At 40.8% G+C, this 22,183-nt stretch overlaps 1 protein-coding gene across 1 annotated transcript; it reads right to left on the bottom strand.

The window, feature by feature from the left end:
* Positions 1-1,101: 1,101 nt before the first annotated feature.
* LOC141112038 (ZP domain-containing protein-like) lies at positions 1,102-21,187 on the bottom strand. Its single transcript, XM_073604420.1, has 4 exons — positions 20,896-21,187; positions 17,459-17,555; positions 3,743-3,926; positions 1,102-1,319 (listed from the first exon to the last, which is right to left on the bottom strand). The coding sequence occupies exons 1-4, from the start codon at positions 21,126-21,128 to the stop codon at positions 1,198-1,200; spliced, it is 636 nt and encodes a 211-aa protein (XP_073460521.1). The 5' UTR covers positions 21,129-21,187; the 3' UTR covers positions 1,102-1,197.
* Positions 21,188-22,183: the final 996 nt, after the last annotated feature.

Raw genomic sequence — 22,183 nt, 5'->3', positions numbered from 1 at the left:
CTGGTGCGCAGTCATGTTGGAACAGGAAGGGGCCAACCCCAAGCGGACGGTCGGCCCAAAGGGGTTAAAAGTTCCCTTCACTGGAACTAAGGGGCCAAGCCCAAACCCTGAAAAACAACCCCACACATAATCCCCCCTCCACCAAATGATTTGGACCAGTGCACAAAGCAAGGTCCATAAAGACATGGATGAGTGAGTTTGGGGTGGAGGAATGTGACTGGCCTGCACAGAGTCCTGACCTCAACCAAACAGAATACCTTTGGGATGAATTAGAGCGGAGACCGTGACCCAGACCTCACAAATGCTCTTCTGGAAGAATGGTCAAAAATTCCCATAGACACGCTCCTAAACCTTGTGGACAGCCTTCCCAGAAGAGTTGAAGCGGATATAGCTGCAAAGGGTGGGCCAACTCACTATTGAACACTACAGACTAAGACTAGGATGCCATTAAAGTTCATGTGCGTCCCAATACTTTTGACAATATAGTGTATGTGGGAAGAACCTATACTGCACAATTAAGATAAAGTGTTTTGTACCTTTTTTAAGGGGACTAACAGCAGTGGTGGCTTTTGTTCACTATGTATACAATGTCCTGTTATCTATAATATTCTTTAAAGAGGTTGTAAACCTCCATTTTCAAGTTGTACCTATAGGTAAACCTATAATAAGGCTTACCTATAGGTACAGTAAACATCTCCTAAACGTGCACTGTTTTGAAGATATTTACTTTGTACTGCACCGATGATGTCATCGGCGCATTCGCTGTGAAGAAACGGCCCTCCATGCTGTTTCTTCACTAGCGAGTGCCGGGCCGGGCAGCTCCCACGCGATACTGATGTTTAAAAAATGTTTACCTTAATGCAATAAGGTAAAAATGTTTGGGCTTTAAAAATACTTTAAGTGACAGCACCGACCCAAAGTTCATAATTCTTCCCCTTTTTTATACTTTTTAGCTTGTCAGCAGGAGGAACCACAGTGCACATAGGGGGACAAGGAAATCAACACTTCTGGAAGTGTTGATTTCTGCAAGCAGAAATTTTTTTGCTTCGTTTCAGTGGCATTCAGCACCACAAGTGCAGAAGTAGTACAGTACAGTAGGCATTTACTAGGAACACTTTTATTCAACTTTGATTTTAGTGACAACCTTTTAGATACCTCAGAATAGCCGCATATCATAACACATTAATCTGAGCAGTTCTAGAAGCAGTAGCATTTTACTACTATTCCGATTGCCACCAAAGCGATCACTCCTCCGCTTACTGAAGCAGAAATGGTCAACACCATGCTCTTATTTCCTGATGCGGATTCCGTTACATTGGCTGCAGAAACAAGGAAAAATAGATATCAGGAGATACACTGACAATGTTAACAGCATTAACATCTAGTTTGGTAATTATGACATCAGCAAAAAGAAAAACAAAATATATACAGCTGGTAAAAGAAGTATTGAACACATCACTATTTTTCTAGGAAAATATATTTCTGAAGGTACTATTGACATGAAATGTTTACCACATCTGTAACAACCCATGCAATCCATACATACAAAGTAATCAAAACAAATAGGTTTGGAAGTTAAATTAGACTATCGTGCAAAAGTTAATTTATTTCAATAATGCAACTTAAAAGGTGAAACTAATATATGATATAGACTCTATACATTCAAAGCAAGATAGTTCAAGCAGTGATTTGTCATAATTGTGATGATTATGGCTTACAGCTCATGAAAACCCCAAATCCACAATCTCAGAAAATTAGAATATTGTGAAAAGGTGCAATATTCTAGGCTCAGAGTGTCCCACTCTAATCAGCTAATTAAGCCATAACACCCGCAAAGGGTTCCTGAGCCTTTAAATGGTCTCTCAGTCTGGGTCTCTCAGTCTGGTTCAGTAGGAATCATAATCATAGGAAAGACTGCTGATCTGACAGTTGTGCAGAAAACCATCATTGACACCCTCCATAAGGAGGGAAAGCCTCAAAAGGTAATTGCAAAAGAAGTTGGATGTTCCCACAGTGCTGTATCAAATCACATTAATAGAAAGTTATGTGGAAGGGAAAACTGTGGAAGAAAAAGGTGCACAAGCAGCAGGGATAACCCAGAATATGGAGGAAGAATGGAGAGGCACACACTGCAAGATGCTTGAAGTCCAGTGTGAAGTTTCCACAGTCTGTGTTGATTTGGGGAGCCATGTCATCTGCTGGTGTTGGTCCACTGTGCTTCATTAAGTCCAGGGTCAACGCAGTCATCTACCAGGAGATTTTGAAGCATTTCATGCTTCCTTCCGCAGATGAGCTCTATGGGCATGCTGACTTTATTTTCCAGCAGAACTTGGCACCTGCCCACACTGCCAAAAGCACCAAAACCTGGTTCAATGACCGTGGGATTACTGTGCTTGATTGGCCAGCAAACTCGCCTGACCTGAACCCCATAGAAAGTCTATGGGGCATTGCCAAGAGAAAGATGAGAGACATGAGACCGAACAATACAGAAGAACTGAAGGCCACTATTGAAGCATCCTGGTCTTCCATAACACCTCAGCAGTGCCACAGTCTGATAGCTTCTGTGCCACACCGCATTGAGGCAGTAACTGCTGCAAAAGGGGCCCAAACCAAGTACTGAGTACATATGCATGCTCCTACTTTTCAGAGGTCCGATATTGTTCTATGTACAATCCTTGTTTTATTGATTGCATGTAATATTCTAATTTTCTGAGATTGTGGATTTGGGGTTTTCATGAGCTGTAAGCCATAATCATCACAATTATGACAAATCACAGCTTGAACTATATTGCCTTGCATGTAATGAGTCTATCTCATATATTAGTTTCCCCTATTAAGTTGCATTAGTGAAATAAATTAACTTTTGCAAGATATTCAAATTTTTCGAATATCACCTGTATATGTGGGTGCAGCTGACACTGGCTCTCAGCCTGGTGGACCTAACAATATTTTCAGGATCCTTCAGGTACTTTGAATGGCTCTGCCCTGTCAGATGATAGCAAGCAATAGCCCGCAACCAGCCAACTCTGGGTCACAGGCGAACAAAAGTAAACTCTTGTGTTTCAAAAGAGAAAAATACTCAAAAGAGGTGCAGCCATACTGTTCTTTTGAAGCAGCTGTGCCAATGGGAATGAATAGGGGATTTTAATCTTTTTTCCTGGTCGACCTATATCACAACCATATACCAACCCCCTTACCTCTAAAATCACCCCTCTTAGCAAAAATCCCTCTCCCCTCAAAATCCCCCCTTCTAACACAAATGTGGGCTGTGCTCTCCTCCCACTAGCTCCTCTCCCTCCTGTCTGTACACAGGAGATGACACAGAACTCTCAGATTAAGATTGTGCAGGATTTTATTCCACCTCCTACCCACAATTTCTGCTGCCAGGACAAGAGCATTGTGGGGTGGAGATATGGGGAGGGTAATCCAACCCTGGACAGTTTGATCTGATTGTGTTCTGTCTTAACTCCGGTATACAGACAGAAAGGAGAGAGCACAGCCCGCACCTCCTCCTGGCTCTCTGAAATGGCCCCCTGATAAAGTGTTTATGCCCACTGTGTCCTTCACTTCATCATGTTAATAGACAGCACATTTTACACAAAGAAGAATGCAGAAAGTTTCTTTTGGATCATAGAAGCTGACCTTTTTGTTTCCTCTGCTTTTTCTTTCCTCCAGTATTTAAAACTCGTTCTAACTATAGATCAGATTTTTTTTTATTTTGCCATGCTAGGCTTGTTCTCACCTGATATGCCAAAACTCGCGCCCTTCATTTGAATAGGACCCTGAGAGATGACATGTGGCTGAGTCTCATTCACTAGAGATCCCCTACGTCTGTGGTTTCTGTCAGGGTTTACAGTACAGCCTTCAGTGCAACGAGTATTTGGAGTCACTTTCTCACACAAGACAACCGAGGAGCTTATGAACACCTGAAAGTTCAAAAACATTCGTTATGATGTAACATAATATGATATATGGTATGATACAGTACATCGACATTGCCTTTCACAGCTTGGTCAGCTCTTATGCCCTGTATACACGATCGGACTTTCCGATAAAAAAAAGTGGAATTTTGTTCGAAGGGTGTTGGCTCCAACTAGTCTTGCATACACACGGTCACACAATTGTTGGCCAACAATTGCAAACGTAGTGACGTACTAGACATACTACATGGTTTTTCAGCACTTTAGCTTCACCCTTTGGGCTCCTTCTGCTAATTTCGTGTTAGTAGAAGTTTGGTGAGTGTTGATTCACGATTTTCTTTTCCCCCTTTTCATTTTGTGCTTTTCAGTTCGTTTCTGAACGGCTGTTCATCAACCAGACATATTGAGGAATCGGAGGAGATAACGTGTTATTTATTATTGGCCTTGGAGTTATTGCTTTGACATTATTTTTTTGGTTGAATAATGATTTGATTTGGTATATTTTCTATATTTTTGGATGCATACAATGCACTTTTTGGTTAAGTTCTATTGGCAGATAGCATACCTAATTTTATTTGTTTTCTTTTTTTAATGCACAATAAAAAAATTGTGTAGAATAATACTTGGCTATGTGTTTTACTTCAAATGACAGTTTGGGAGTAGGCAGTTACATTTAAAAAAAATACAATGTAAAATCGACAAGGGACACCAACATTTGTATCCTTGATCTTAAAAACTACAGGATAATGGTGTTGTGGTAACTTGCCCAAATAAAAAAAAAAAAGAATAATAATAATATTCTTAATATCACTAGAAAAAATTTGTTTGCAATAACTCCATCAATATCACCAGCAAAGCAGCTTCATTATTATCCCATTAAAGAAGAAGAGAATTGTGAGCTGCATTTGGAGATTTCATAATTTGCCACATCAGGAATGTTAATTCTCCATTACAAACGCTAGTTTACACGACCGACCGCTTCTGCTTCCGAGCATGCGTGTTTGTACTTTGGACTTTTGCCTGACGGACTTGTGTACACACAATCGGAAAATCCGACAACACACGTTTGTTGGCGGAAAATTTGAAGACATGCTAGCCAACATTGACGGAAAGTCTGACAATTGTCTGATGAAGAATACACATGGTCGGATTTTCCGCCAATAGCCTGACATCCAACATTTCCCGTCGGAAAGTCCGATCGTGTGTACGGGGCTTTAGTCTCTACTAGTGATCAAGAACCAAACTTCATGGTTCCTGATCATGTGATCTCAATGTTAGCTATGACAGGGTTTACATGTGATTTATTAGCAAACAAACCTTGCAGGCTGCAGCTGTCAGTGTGTTTTTTTCTCTGTACACATAGTAAGAAACTATTTTTGTTTTAAAAAAAAAAATGTATTTATAAATGTTATAAATTACATTTCATAATATACAATTTATCATTTATATCATTAGTTTATAATACATTTTATTGTATTTAAGACCGTTTTTAAAGTAGAATTTTTTTTCCAATTTTTGTCTATTTGTCAGTCAACAAAAATAAATGGGAGAAGCGTTTTTACAGTAATAAAAGTGTTCTAAGTTAAATTTGAATTAAAAACTGTAGGTAGGCAATCTAGTCATCAAATTAGTTATTGTGAAGGTAACCAACAAACTGCCAAATTTGATCCAGTACTCATGCCCAATGACCTCTGGTCACAAAGGATTTTAAGTTCTAGAGCCATTTTTACTTTTTAACCATAGGCCTATTGTTGAAGAATCTTGGAATTTTTTAGTCAATCTACAACCCTGGTTGTTAAGGTCTGCTCTCCTTTAAGTCCTCTTAAAGTTTCCACCCTTTCTGTAAACTTGTACCTACAGGTAAGGCTTACCTGTAGGTACTATGAATATCTCCTAAACCTGCATGGTTTAGGAGATTTTCACACTTCATGCAGCCGGGGATGCGATTTGAAGGGACAGTATACCATGCCGTCCCTTTAGAACTCCATGCCGCGGTCTGTGACGGCCGAAGGACGCGAACCTGGAAGGAAGATCGGGTGAAGATGGAAGCATCTGTCAGAGCTGACAGCACAGTGCTACAGGGCTTAGTTCTTAGGTAAGTATTTCATAATGTGCTAGTATGCCATGCATACTAGCACATTATGCCTTTACTTAGCAGGATTTAAAAAGAAAAAAGAAAACAAAAACTCATGCGGTTTACTACCTCTTTCACCTGTACACAGCTAGTTATTATTGGTAAATGATGTGTAGGAAACTTTTCTTGTGCACCCGCTCCCCTTTACCTTACCCAGTTGCTGCACCCATCACTTATTGTGTTAAAAATCACTATCTTTATATGCAGCACTATACTTAATAAATAGCAATAAAACTCACCAAAAAATGAATAAAATGCAAAACTATATATATATTACCCGATGTCCAAAAAGTTGTATATATAATTCATAAACATAAACAACAATCTAAAGTGTCCAGTGCTTCAAAAGTGCAAAATAAAGCATTTCTGAATCAAGGTGCTCAGTGTCCTTTTGCTCAAAAACCATTAAAGTGTCCACTTGTGCAACAAAGTGCTCTGTGCCTTTAAATCAACTGCTCTCATTCTGGGGTCCCCACAGCACACCGTTACACATTGGCCATTTCAGCCCCGAGCCCCTTTTTTACACTTGTTGTTTACAAGTTAAAATCAGTTTTTCTTGCTGGAAAATTACTTAGAACCCCCAAACATTATATATATTTTTTTCTAACACCCTAGAGAATAAAATGGCAGTAAACAGTAAAGTTAGCCCAATTTGTTTTTATATTGTAAAAGATAATGTTACGCCGAGTAAATTGATACCCAACATCTCACGCTTCAAAATTGCGTCCACTCGTGGAATGGCAACAAACTTTTACCCTTAAAAATCTCCATAGGCGATGTTTAAAAGTTTCTTCAGGTTACCAGTTTTGAGTTACAGAGGGGGTCTAGGGCTAGAATTATTGCTCTTACTCTAACGATCGTGGCGATACCTCACATGTGTGGTTTGAACACTGTTTTCATATGCGGGCGCTACTCACATATGCATTCGCTTCTGCGCACAAGCTCGTTGGGATAGGGCACTTTAAAAAAACTTTTTTTTTTTTACTTATTCATTTTACTTTTAATTTTTTATTTTGACACAGTTTTTTTAAAAAAAAATTGGGGGTCACTTTTATTCCTATTACAAGGAAAGTAAACATCCCTTGTAATAGAAAAAAAGCATGACAGGACCTCTTAAATATGAGATCTGGGGTCAAAAAGACCTCAGATCGCATATTTACACAAGAATGCAATAAAAAAAAAAAAAAAAAGAAAAAAAATTATTTCTCCTTTAAGAGCTATGGGTGGAAGTGACGTTTGATGCCCTCCCATGCCATGGAGCCGAGCAGGGACCATCTTCCCCTCAGTCGGCAGCCAGGCATCCATGGGAGAAGACGCAATAATCGCCACCGCTACCGGGTCCGGTAAGCAGCGGAGACGACCGGAGCGCGGCGGGAGGGGGGGCATCTCTCCCGCCACTGATCCACCATGATGACCACTTTTATCCGAAAGAGAAACGCAAGCCATTCCAGAAAATACAGGGTTATGGCAGCTAGCTGCTGCCATAACCCCGGTATTTAGCATCAAAGTACCGACGTACAGGTATGGCGATTTGCGTGAAGTGGTTAAAGTGTCCTCTGGTTTTAAAAAAAAAGTACTCTATGTCTTTAAATCATCTGCTTTCCTTCTGAGGTCCCTGTAGCACACTTTTATACTGTGACTCTACTATTCTTTTATTCCGTGTCCCCAGTGTGTTTTTTACTTTATGCACCTGCCTCCACACCCAAGAAAACCCACCAGATATTTTTGACCCCCTTATTTTAAAAAGATAGATCAACAAGCACTCAATCCTAACAAGCTGTCCTCACGCTTCCTCCTCTAAGTTATGTCACCATCAACACTGTATTTCCAACATATACAGAACATATCCCAGGGCATATGTGTCAGGGCTGGGCTCCCGCTATTTATGAGCAGCTTTTTTCTTTCTGTTCACAGAGGCTGCTCAGCTGTCGGTTAATTACCAGCCACTTATTTCCACAGTGACTCACCTGGTTACCCTTAAATGCCTCATTAATCCAGCATACAGCCAGCCTCTTTTGGCTATTTAAACAGCTGTGCTTGTTTACTCTGTGCCCTAGGGTTAGCTATGATCTCCAGTGTGTTCCTGTGTATGACTAGGCCTGGCTGACTTCTCTTCTGGTACCTGTTCCTGTTTTTGCTCCTTACTACTCTGACTTTTGGCTTCCTGACCCCAGTTTGTCTGATTACCTGCTCTGGCATCCAAACCCTGGCTTCAGTTTTTAACTACGTTCCTGAACTGTGTTATTTTTTGCTATTTTATTAAAGGTGTGATTTTAACTGCATTTTCTCTCTCCGCCTGGTTTATGGTTCTTGACATTATGTCACAGAGAAGATAAAAGCCACTGTGAATTGAAAGTATTGGACCTCAGCCTAAAATTCGGTCTGGATAGAAATGTGCACACTTTTCAAACACACATTGATGTGAAAAAAATATATAAGGAATTTGAATATTAAAAAATGAATTGCATGTAATAAAGATAAGAGAGAAAAAGAGAAGGTGGAAGATGAATATGTACACAGTGGCTTGAAAAATGCATCAATATTTAATCCAAAGATGTTGCGTAATCAGTTATTTCAATCTATGGTGAAGGAGGATGTGAAAAGGATGATAATTAAACCCAGAAGGGGAATGAGAAATATAAAAAAGGGGATTAGAGAACTAGAAAAAAGGAAAAATATTGTGGACAAAGGAGGCAGAATTGTTATTTTAGATAAACAGTTTTATGAAGAAGAGATGAGGCGCCTCCTTTCAGACGAAGATACATATACAATTTTGAGGCAGAATCACACTAAGGATGGCAAAAATAAATTGAAGAGCTGGTAAAGAAATTAAAGGAAAAGGGAATGCTTAACAAGAAAGAAGCAAGATATCTGATCCCAGATACCCCAAAAATTCCCACTATGTATTGTAGTGGAAATTTTGCATAAAAATAAAATTCATCCACCAGGAAGCCCAGTAGTAAGTGGGATAGTATACATGCCCTTTTCAGTCAAATAGGAAATACATAGATTTCTATCTCCAAGAAGTAATAGTAAAGAATCCATCATTTCTAAAGGGTAGTGGAGGATTAATAAAGATATTGGAAAATATACTGGCAACAACAGACATTAACTCATTGTACACTAGCATAAATCAACAGGATGGGGTGAAGGCTGTGAAATGGAGTTTGGAGAAGAAGACACAAAAATAACTTGACGAGATGGCAAGTGGCATGTGCAGCATGATGTGGTGACACCATGCTGCACATTCCACTTGCCATCTCGACGTTATATTCACTTCTCTTGAAGCACTTTGGAACTAGGGGTATTTCCTCTCCTTTTGGTTCCCTTTTGACTCTATTCTGAGGAATTGGGGATCACCCAGTCAGCCCTCTATTTTTCCTTCATCAATTTGAGCTCCACTCTTTATAAATTATATCCTACTGATGGCCTACATATGTGGATGACCCCCTCTTTCTACTTTGCTACTTTTCTTGTTTTTAATGATCACTGATATGACTTGGGACATATACTTCTGTGCTGGATATCCTTATGCCAGGCATGTTGAATTGCCAATATATACTCTATGACCATCTTATGCGTTATTAGACTTACCAATGTTGCAAACTGGATCCTGAAGAAGCCTATTTGGGCAAAATGCGTTGATCCGCACATTTCTCAGCATGCATTGTTTGCACAGAAACGTTCATATTTTGTTGATGTTGCTGTAGTATATATCTACGATACCATATATGTTTTTAACTTTTGTATAAATAAAACTTGTGTTTTTTACGTTTATTGATATATGCGATATTGATTTTTTGGTACTTAAAAATCCCCCCTTTCCACAATCTCCTCAATAGGGGAATTGTGGGGACCTTTTCTCAATATATTCTGTTTTGTTGTAGGGGATTCTGACAGTTTTTGATGATAGGCTCCCCTCCCATCCTATCACATACAAGGAAATTAAGTACAAGAGTAGATGAACATATCAATAATATAGAGAAGGGGTACACTAAACATAGTGTTTCTAGGCATTTTAACCTCCCTGGCGGTATTTATATTTCATTGTTTTTTATGCTGAAAGCGGTACAATTATTTTGCATGGAAATTTGGCGTTTTATATTGTAGGCCTGTAATTCTTAGGAATGACTCACTTAAATCTGTCCAAACAAGAGTCTAGTAGACATCTCGGGTATGATAAAGTTTGAAACACAAAATCATAAATTATAATATAATAAATAACTATAAATAATTATACCAAATAATAATATAATAATAATACAATTATTCAATAATGTAATCAAATCAAAAACACTGAAATTTGCTCAGTTGCAGAATTGTCGCTGTCATTACTTTTCAGTGTTTGATGACGGATCTCCCCACAAATCACTAGCGCTCAATTCTGTGAGTTATTCTAATTTATTATCACTGTTTTCTAGCTGGTCTAAAACCACTTTTGATGTAAAGGGACAGTTTTGGTTGCTATGGACAAGCTCAAGGCAGAAAGAACAGTTTTTATAATATAAAACTGCATGCAGGCCACTGGAGAAACCACTAGGGACAAAAGGGGTGTGAATTAATTTCATACAGTGATGTAATCTGTAAGATTACAGTATACTGTATGTTTTGTGTGTGTTTCACTTTTTGAATTTGGCACTGTTCTCCGTCCCCGTGTGTCGCAACACTCACAGGGAACGGAGATCGGCTCTATGATGAATTGAGCGGAGGACGAGCTGCTCACACTGCGGGGAGACATCGCAGGATCCAGGGAACAAGGTAAGTAAGCTCTTCCTGGATCCTGCAATGCAATCCCGAGTCTGGCTCAGGGTTACCGCTTTTGGTTCTGAAATTTCACCCCGAGCCAGACTCGGGAATACCGTCAGGGGGTTAAGGGGAAACATGGTAAAAATCTGAAGGCATGTTTTTTTCTATGGAATAGATAGGGTTAAAAGCCACTGGAGAAGAGCTGACATGAAGAAAAAAATCTCTCAAAAAGACACCAAATGGTTAGAAATTAGTTATAATGAGTTAGAAACGTTGAACCCCCAGTTAAGATAGCTGCTTGAGTGGGGAGCGTTCGTCCGGGAGGATTTCCTCAACTTTTTGCCTTTATAAAGCATTAGAATGGGTAAAATTGGACGCTCACTGCCCTTCACTAAGACGCCCCATACATAACTGGGGTGAAACCTACCCGAAATCTTCCGCAAATAGCCTACGGCGACCCAGGAGAGCTCTCCCTCGTGCTCCTCACTGTCCGCCATGTCGAGAAGGCAGTCTGACTAGCTTCAGAAATCGAAGCAGAAGATGGACTCGGAAGCTTTATTAAACATGGTCCAACAAGCCCCTAAGATGGCTAATCTGCAGTTCATCGCCTCAGACATTAAAAACGCATTGTCGGGTGTGGTTTTCGGACCTCAAGGAAGAACTACGTGGAGTATCCAGTCGCTTTGGGGAGGTGGAGTGGGCAGCAGGCCACCACGACTCTGATATCCAGGAGCCATAACAACATGCAGTCCAGTTTAACAACCACCTCATATCGGTCCAACGTAAGCTGGAAGACCTGGACAATCGTAGCTGTCGGAAGAACATTTGTATCTGCGGCATCCTGGAATCGGTTGAGCACGATCAGATAACTATAGCCCTCCAAACACTGATAAAAAATCTGTTGGAAAGGCCGCAGGATTCTCTAGCGGAGTTCGAACATGCCCACCGGGATCTCTGTCCTCGAGGCCGAGAAGGAGACCATTCTTGGGACATTGTATGTTGGTGTTGGTATCTTCCCCCAGGTACCTGACTCTTGCTTGAGGTGTGGTGAGGGCACCGGGACGATGCTCTACATTTGGTGGCATTGCCCCCTGAATCTCCCATTCTGGAAACAGGTTTACAAGCTGGTGTTAAATATTTCCACATTTCAAGTAGACTTTTCCCCTACTCAGTACCTACTTCATCATTTTACTGTACTAGGTCATTCGTACAGCAAATCCCTTTCTATGCATATGATTAATGCTGCTTGAATGTGCATCCCAGTGCTTTGGAAACAAACCCAATCTCCCTTCCTGAAAGACTGATATCTTAGACTAAATAGACTGGTGGAAATGGAGGAGTTGATTGCTATCTCGAAGGATCGTCTGGATGCTTATTCTAAAATTTGGGCATGCTGGACCCATTTCCAATCCACCCAGGAATATCAATCTATCATGGCAATGTGCTGAAACAACATGGCATCACAAGTTTTTGTAGGACACTTCTTTTTCTTCTCTTTTTTTAGTTGTTTTTGATCTCTACTGAGTGATCTCACAGTTCTGATCACATCCAAGGCAGGAGTGGCCTGGCTCAATCTATTCCCCTCCCTAACACTCCCTTCCCCCCTCTTCCCCTTCTTCTTTTCTTCCTTTCTCATCCCCCCCTTTTAACCTCCCCTCACTGTCTTTCTCCCTCTTCTTTTCCCTCCCATTCCGCTTTTTTTTTTCTCTTCCCTCCCTTCCCTCAAACTATGCTACATCAACTCGGAGACGGTGACAAGACGAAGACTATCACTGATCATCTAAATATAGCGCTGCATATAAAGATAGTAAATGATAAGTGTGTCTTCAGAAAATTTCCAGGGGTTTGGATGCCTAGAACAGAGTTTTTCCTGAGAGGGCACCTCTGCGGCACACAGCACAAAGACAAAAATATGCCTTAGCAGTCTGATCTGACTGTGTTCTGTCTTAACTCCTGTAAGCAGACAGAAGAGAGAGAGCTCAGCCCGCACCCCCTCCCGACTCTCTCCTCCCCTCTGCTGCTATCTGTACTATAGTCAGCAACCCAGAAGGCTGCGCAGAGTTATATTTAATTTTGTGTAGTATCTTTCACACTCATGCTACATTAAAAAACAAATGAAATTAATAAAAATATGGAACACATTTTCCCATGTTGTAACCATCAACGCCTATACCTGACTTTTGACATTTGCTGTTGGCCCGTGCAGACAACCTGTTGAAATCAATTACATGCCGACAGCTGTATGGACCTTTATGCCCTGTACGCACGGTCGTATTTTCCGACGGAAAATGTGTGATAGGACCTTGTTGTCGGAAATTCTGACCGTGTGTAGGCTCCATCACACATTTTCCAACGGATTTTCCGACACACAAAGTTTGAGAGCAGGCTATAAAATTTTCCGACAACAATATCCGTTGTCGGAATTTCCGATCGTGTGTACACAAATCCGACGCATAAAGTGCCACGCATGATCAGAATAAATAAAGAGATGAAAGCTATTGGCCACTGCCCAGTTTATAGTCCCGACGTACGTGTTTTACGTCACCGCGTTCAGAATGATCGGATTTTCCGACAACTTTGTGTGACCGTGTGTATGCAAGACAAGTTTGAGCCAACATCCGTTGGAAAAAATCCTAGGATTTTGTTGTCGGAATGTCCGAACAAAGTCCGACCGTGTGTACGGGGCATTACAGTTCTCCACACATGCAGTTTGTGCACTTTGGGATCAGCAGAGAAACAAAAGGGGGGGTTTTCCGGCGCTCCCCAACATGTGATGTCTAAGGTAAATAGTACAATGGTAGCTATAATAGCACATTAAAATAAGGCAGGTAAATTCTAGAATGAGGAGGCAGCCATCCTCAGAGGGTGTCCATTACCTCTGTTGATAATCAATGTTGAAAAAAGGAGGGGTGTGGAGGCGCCAACTGTGGTAGCTTGTTTATGCAAAAATAAAAGTTAGTGTAACAATTACACTTACTGGTTCGCAGGGTGGAGGTGTTTCTTTGAGATTAAAAAGTGTCCTGGGATGTGCTGTGATCTTGTTTCCGGCTCGGATTTCATTCCTTCAGGCGTCTGGGTGTGGAGTCTGTACACAGGCTGAACCACTGCATCCAGTGCATGGAAAGCTCCACGCTGACCACTCTGGAGTGCAGAAGAGGAAATGACGTCACTGATGCACGGCAAACGTCCAGGCTGGTGTTGGGGATAATGCAGGGATAGTACAGGCTACGCGCTCAGGGCTCACAGCTCCTTCTACTGGCCTGGTCAGTGACGTCATTTCCTCTTCTGCACTCCAGAGTGGTCAGCGTGGAGCTTTCCATGCACTGGATGCAGTGGTTCAGCCTGTGTACAGACTCCACACCCAGACGCCTGAAGGAATGAAATCCGAGCCGGAAACAAGATCACAGCACATCCCAGGACACTTTTTAATCTCAAAGAAACACCTCCACCCTGCGAACCAGTAAGTGTAATTGTTACACTAACTTTTATTTTTGCATAAACAAGCTACCACAGTTGGCGCCTCCACACCCCTCCTTTTTTCAACATTGTGCACTTTGGGATGCATGTGGAGATTATTATTATTATACAGGTTTTATATAGCGCCAACAGTTTGCGCAGCGCTTTACAACATGAGGGCAGACATTACAGTTACATTACAATTTGGTACAAGAGGAATCAGAGGGCCCTGCTCGTTAGAGCTTACAATCTAAAAAGGAAAGGTCAATTAATACAAAACGTAGTAGCTGTGGGGGGATGAGCTGATGAAGGAAGTAAAATAGTGTTAGAAGCAGGATAGGGTTCTTTGAAGAGAAGGGTTTTCAGGGATCGCCTAAAGATGGATAGATTAGGGGACAGTCGGACAGATTGGGGTAGGGAGTTCCAAAGGATGGGAGAAGCTCTAGAGAAATTCTGGAGGTGAGCATGGGAGGAGGTGACAAGGGAGCTAGAGCGTAGGAGGTCTTGGGATGACCGAAGAGAGCAACTTGGTTGGTATTTTGGGACTAGGTTAGTGATGTAGCTGGGGCAGAGTTATGAATGGCTTTGTAAATTATTGTTAGTACTTTGAATTTTATTCGTTGGGTGAGTCGAAGTCAGTGCAGTGATTGGCAGAGAGGGGTGGAGGACACTGAATGTTTGGTAAGGTGGATGAGTCTTGCAGCAGCATTCATTATGGACTGAAGGGGGGATAGTCTATGTAAAGGTAATCCAATGAGGAGGGAGTTGCAGTAATCGAGGCGAGAGATGACCAGGGAGTGAATTAGAAGCTTGGTGGTGTCATTAGTTAAAAAGGGGCATATTCTGGAAATGTTGCGGAGGCTAAGGCGGCAATGATTTGGACAGGGATTGTATGTGGGCCTGAAAGGACAGTTCAGATAAAGTTGAATACAAAGGGCTGCGCTTAGGACAGTAGTTTAGGTGTGCTGCCTCCCTTAAAAGAGCTTCCCTAGGGATTCTCTGCTGACTAAAAATATGTTACCAAGGGTAGTGGCGCTTCCTATAGGGTAATAAATGGGAGGGGTGGTTACCCAGATGGTTTCTATCAGTAGATCCCTAATGGAGGTAGCTGGTACCTACCAGGGAGAAAAAACCTTTAATTATCGTGAGGGTATGTATGTCTGTACCTACACACACATATATCCCCATACACCCGTGTATATCAGCAGGTATAAATGAATAAATAGATGAGCAATGTCTTCAGAGGGTCTGGCCTGAGGCCCCTAATAATGTGGTAAATTTACACCATATGCCACCACTAGGTGAAAATATCAATATCATATATACATACTACTGATCTAAAATAATTAAACCATCAAAATAAACCTTTGCTCATCGTGCAGAAAAAACATGTGTAAGTATGAGTAAAAGACATTACATAATATCGAATTAGTGCAAATAAACGTAGTAAAATCACTTATGTCCAAAGAAACAATTATATCCAAAGAAACAATTTTGCAGTGATTAAAGTCCTTAAAAGTGAAAAAAATCCTTAGAATGAAAAGGCTTATGTGAAAAAACTTTTTAGTGAAACAATTTTTTGTTCAAATCCAACGTTTCAACAATTCCGTGACTTGAGTGCTCTCGGAAAATTCCTGTGACTTTTGTGCACCCCCTTCGGGTCCGCACGCTACGTCACTTCCGGGTACGGGCCCTAGCTGGAACGCAGGTGGAGCGCAATAGCTCTAACCAGCGGCACGTAATTCCAATATATTTTTTACTGCTACGGGCCTGTTCTCAGGGTATCTCTGAGTGAGCTAATTTGTTTTTATTCACTAATCTGTTTATTCACTGGTTGTTTTATTTAGTTAATTTTATGGTATATTTACCATTTTTTACTCCGCTGTAAGCTGATGGAGCTTTTTTGAATAAAAGCGTTTTTTTATATATACTACACCATGGGAGCTTCCTATCTTTTCTTTCTATGAGGGAGCCACTGCGTATATTGAAACCAATAGTGGGAAACTATTTGGATGGTCGGTAGGAATATTGGGACCGCAACTCCCCTTGCAGCCTGCTCCATCTGAGATTGGAGGAATCCATTGGGAAAACCAGAGGCACGGAAACCACCTTGGAGAGCCCGTATAACTATCGTGGAAAGGAGACCGTGATTGAGATATCTTATGCTGGTCGCCCCTTTTGGGGCTGTTGGATCTGGTGAGTGGGGACCCGAAGGGGGTGCACAAAAGTCACAGGAATTTTCCGAGAGCACTCAAGTCACGGAATTGTTGAAACGTTGGATTTGAACAAAAAATTGTTTCACTAAAAAGTTTTTTCACATAAGCCTTTTCATTCTAAGGATTTTTTTCACTTTTAAGGACTTTAATCACTGCAAAATTGTTTCTTTGGATATAATTGTTTCTTTGGACATAAGTGATTTTACTACGTTTATTTGCACTAATTCGATATTATGTAATGTCTTTTACTCATACTTACACATGTTTTTTCTGCACGATGAGCAAAGGTTTATTTTGATGGTTTAATTATTTTAGATCAGTAGTATGTATATATGATATTGATATTTTCACCTAGTGGTGGCATATGGTGTAAATTTACCACATTATTAGGGGCCTCAGGCCAGACCCTCTGAAGACATTGCTCATCTATTTATTCATTTATACCTGCTGATATACACGGGTGTATGGGGATATATGTGTGTGTAGGTACAGACATACATACCCTCACGATAATTAAAGGTTTTTTCTCCCTGGTAGGTACCAGCTACCTCCATTAGGGATCTACTGATAGAAACCATCTGGGTAACCACCCCTCCCATTTATTACCCTATAGGAAGCGCCACTACCCTTGGTAACATATTTTTTTCTGAAAGGACAGTTCAGAGTCTAAGGTATGCAGGTTTGTGCAGCGGATAGCCTGACATTGATTTCAGCAGGCTGACTGCATGGGTCTTCACAGAACACCAGTGCATCCTGCATGGGTGAAGATGGCCCCTTCACAGGACCTGTATGCCCGTGTGAATGAGTCCTAAAAGGAAACATACCACAATCCTTAAACATTTGGTGCACATGGAGAACTAAGGCCTAAAATTTTTATTTGCAATCACATCCTTCACCCTCGACAGATTCACATTATAAATACCATTAATGGGACTAAATTGTGCTGTTTTTACAGATAAGTATCTCAGAATCCTAAATGTACTTACCTGCTTATAGCTTCCAAAAATTGAAGGTGCTTCAATTGAGAACCTGAACACATTCGCTGGTCCTGCGTAAGTTACCAAAGACTGATCTTTAATACACCTGCAACCATAATAACAATGTAACTGAAACATTTCACAATACTATTATGAAAGCTGACCACAATATAGGCCTCATAAATACTGCAACTCAACAACGCCTCTTTTATAGGCTTTGCCTCCATATTAGCCTAAATATCCATGCACATATAGATGTTTACAGGTATTTAGAGGCAGAAGCATTTAGAGACAGGGAAAAAAACATCACTTGCACTTTCAGGGGAGGAGCTTTTTGGCAGAAATAATGCCAAACACACCTAAACGCGTGTAAACGTGCCTAAGCGCTAGCACATTTTGCATTCATTCATTTCAATGGGCAGGCTCCTCTCCCTTTGGCATCTCATGGGGAAGACCCATTTGACCATTACAGCTAATGTATGAGACGATTGCCTAGGCATGTCTGGGTGGAGTGAGTCTTCTCCCCTTTTTCTTTGTCAGTTGGAAGCCCCACTGTGTCCAGTGCTGAAAACTCATTACTGGACTGGCTGATGTACTCTTTTTGACACATATGGCTATGCAACTGGACTGAATGATGTACCATTTTTTTTCAAAGGGCTAAATGACTTCATGTTACATGCAGAGATCATCGGTGATTGCAGTCTACATTACCACTGATCTGGCACAGAAGTGCTTGGAGTATCTACAGTACTATTGGAACTCTCAAATATTTAACTCGCCAAGGCTGCCTTGTACAGTCAGGTACATAAATATTGGGACATCGACACAATTCTAATCTTTTTGGCTCTATACACCACCACAATAGATTTGAAATGAAACGAACAAGATGTGCTTTAACTGCAGACTTTCAGCTTTAATTTGAGGGTATTTACATCCAAATCAGGTGAACGGTGTAGGAATTACAACAGTTTGTATATGTGCCTCCCACTTTTTAAGGGACCAAAAGTAATGGGACAGATTAACAATCATCCATCAAACTTTCACTTTTTAATACTTGGTTGCAAATCCTTTGCAGTCAATTACAGCCTGAAGTCTGGAATGCATAGACATCACCAGACGCTGGGTTTCATCCCTGGTGATGCTCTGCCAGGCCTCTACTGCAACTGTCTTCAGTTCGTGCTTGTTCTTGGGGCATTTTCCCTTCAGTTTTGTCTTCAGCAAGCGAAATGCATGCTCAGTCGGATTCAGGTCAGGTGATTGACTTGGCCATTGCACAACATTCCACTTTTTTCCCTTAAAAAACTGTTTGGTTGCTTTCACAGTATGCTTTGGGTCATTGTCCAGCTGCACTGTGAAGCGCCGCCCAATGAGTTCTGAAGCATTTTGCTGAATATGAGCAGATAATATTGCCCGACACACTTCAGAATTCATTCTGCTGCTTTTGTCAGCAGTCACATCATCAATAAATACAAGAGAACCAGTTCCATTGGCAGCCATATGTGCCCACGCCATGACACTACCACCACCATGCTTCACTGATGAGGTGGTATACTTTGGATCATGAGCAGTTCCTTTCCTTCTCCATACTCTTCTCTTCCCATCACTCTGGTACAAGTTGATCTTGGTTTCATCTGTCCATAGGATGTTGTTCCAGAACTGTGAAGGCTTTTTTAGATGTTGTTTGGCAAACTCTAATCTGGCCTTCCTGTTTTTGAGGCTCGCCAATGGTTTACATCTTGTGGTGAACCCTCTGTATTCACTCTGGTGAAGTCTTCTCTTGATTGTTGACTTTGACACACATACACCTACCTCCTGGAGAGTGTTCTTGAGCTGGCCAACTGTTGTGAAGAGTGTTTTCTTCACCAGGGAAAGAATTCTTCGGTCATCCACCACAGTTGTTTTCTGTGGTTTTCCGGGTCTTTTGGTGTTGCTGAGATCACTGGTACGTTCTTTCTTTTTAAGGATGTTCCAAACAGTTGATTTGGCCACACCTAATGTTTCTAATGATGAATTGCTTCACTGATAGTGACAGCTCTTTGGATCTCATATTGAGAGTTGACAGCAACAGATTCCAAATGCAAATAGCACACTTGAAATGAACTCTGGACCGTTTATCTACTCCTTGTATATGCGATAATGAGGGAATAACACACACCTGGCCATGGAACAGTTGAGCAGCCAATTGTCCCATTACTTTTGGTCCCTTAAAAAGTGGGAGGCACATATACAAACTGTTCTAATTCCTACACCGTTCACCTGATTTGGATGTAAATACCCTCAAATTAAAGCTGAAAGTCTGCAGTTAAAGCACATCTTGTTTGTTTCATTTCAAATCCATTGTGGTGGTGTATAGAGCCAAAAAGATTAGAATTGTGTTGATGTCCCAATATTTATGGACCTGACTGTAAATCTAATAGGGCTCAGTGTGCAAAACTGAAATGAAGTAAATAGTGCTGCAGGATGTGGCACTGCTACAGAGGTAAGTAAGAAAGTGTGGCAGGGGGTAAAGGCTAATTCAGGAGAAGTGGTGGTAGGGAGGGAGAACAATGTCTTTGGCCCTTTTCACACAAGCGGACTGATCGGGTCCACCTGTCAGTTTTTCAGGCAGACCCGATAAGACCATCCATTCTCTTCAATGGAGTGACCGGTGTAAACATGTCCATGTCCAGGATCTCAAGACCTAATTTGAGAGGAGCTCCATCCATTTTACCTGGTGTTCCCTTCCACTCTTCTGGCCCTTTTATGTGCCCCGTTCAATGACAGTTGGGTTCCAGTCAGCGCAATAGCTTATTCTTTTTTTGTCCATTTACACCTGCCTACATTTATTCCAATCAGATCTGCTAAAAACAGACAGATGGGGATCCAACGGCTCGAATGGCAGTTGGGTGTAAATGGACGGGTGGTCCGTTTACATTCGCCCGCCCATAGAGGAGAGTGGGCTGTGTCCGCTGTGCATAAGCAGAGAAGACACGGACCAGCCATCCAATCAGCAGACAGATCCCACGCTGAGCAAGCGGACTTCTGCCAAAGTCCACCCCATGAGAAAAGGACCTCAGCCTAAATTTACAGTTTTCCCTACTCCACTTTTTTGCTTCCTTAGGCCTGTACAGGCTTTTTTTTTTAAGCAACAACTAAATCAAATGAGATAAGTGATTTTTTTTTTCAATCAATTTTTAAATCATTTGTCAATGACAAGATTGCATAGACAACTGTAGACACTTTTAGACAGCTGTGTCCACAGTTTACCTACAGCAATAAGCAACAGTTGAAAATTTCTGTTTGAATATAATGACTACTTCAAAAGAAATTAAACAAAATACCGTAGGTAGTAGATACTATTTAGAATGTTCATAGTTTCACTAGTCTGGCCTTAGAAGACTCGAATGGTATTTCAAAACAGATCTAATTACAATTCTGGTGTGTATAACAGTATAGCACAAACATACCCATCCTGGATGATGGAATAAAAGACAGGATCAGAAGGATCATCATGTGGTGTGGCCTTGCAGGACTCCACAAATAACTCAATATCAGGAACTGCTGATGAGACTTGAATCTCCAAGTAAAGTCGTTCCCCCCGTTGAACTGCAGAAAGGTTCGGTCTCGGGTTCACAAACTGATTATCTGTGAAGAACTGGAACGTGAAGGTGAAGACACCAAAGCCTGTCTCGGTGTACATGTAAGTCTTCTTTTGTGAAGTTGATATCTGGTTCACATTTGTGATACCATTAATAGTGGTTAAAACTGCATCATAATTTTCCTGTTTTTCCTACAAAAGAACAAAAGCAAAATACTGCTATACCAACGTACAAAGAGAAGTTATTTGACAAAACGCTGACACAAACAGTACACTTTCAAGTAACAACTGAAAGGAAGCCATACTCCATTAAAAGCCTTGTGTATGTTTATTAATAGGGATGTACCGATACCAGTATTGGTGCCGATACTAAGCATTTGCACGAGTATCGGTACGCCTGCAAATGCACAGATACCTGAAATCGATACTTTCAGGCTCAGTTCTTTGAGCTCTCAGTGAGTCTCCCCCACTGACAGCTGAAATGTAAAAAAAAAAAAAAGGGGGAATTATCAGTTGTTAAGGATGGGGGCCGCCACGTCCTTAACAACCAATGGCTCATTCAGGTGTCAATGGGATTCCCCTGTTGACAGCTGAAGTGTTAAAGAAGTCCGGCAATTGGAGCTGTCAAAAAAGAAAAAAAAAACAGTCGGGCAATGTTTATCAACAACATTGCTCAGCCACTGAAACACTAAAATAAATAGAAACATTGTTTCTTTTTGTACAGTATCGGTTTCTTCATCTACAGATCAAAGGGATGAACTTCGATCTGCAGATGAAGTTAGTTTAAAGCAACCTGTCAAGTAAAAAGAAAAAAAAATGTTGTGCATTTTATTAAATATTTCTCTGTTTAACCCCTTATTAACCCTTAATTTACTCCAATCAGTCTTAATTAACTCCCTATTCTCCTCCATTTAATTATTATTTTCCTGCTGTTTTTTTTTTTCACTTCTATTTTATAAACGATTAACAATTAAAACTTTTTTTTTTGCTTTGTTCGTTAATATTTTTACACCTTTAACATATATTTACACATTTCACATTGAAAAAGTTAAACATTTTAAAAATATACATTTATTTCATTTGTAAATAACTTTTCAATGCTTTGTACCTTTGCTGACAGCTAAAGAGAAAACAAAACAGTTGAGGTAGGTATCACT

Source organism: Aquarana catesbeiana, linkage group LG11 (genome assembly GCF_042186555.1).
Source record: "Aquarana catesbeiana isolate 2022-GZ linkage group LG11, ASM4218655v1, whole genome shotgun sequence".
Taxonomy (NCBI): Eukaryota; Metazoa; Chordata; class Amphibia; order Anura; family Ranidae; genus Aquarana; species Aquarana catesbeiana.
Note: the sequence above shows the minus strand (reverse complement) of the source record. Positions and strands in the feature narration are given on the sequence as shown.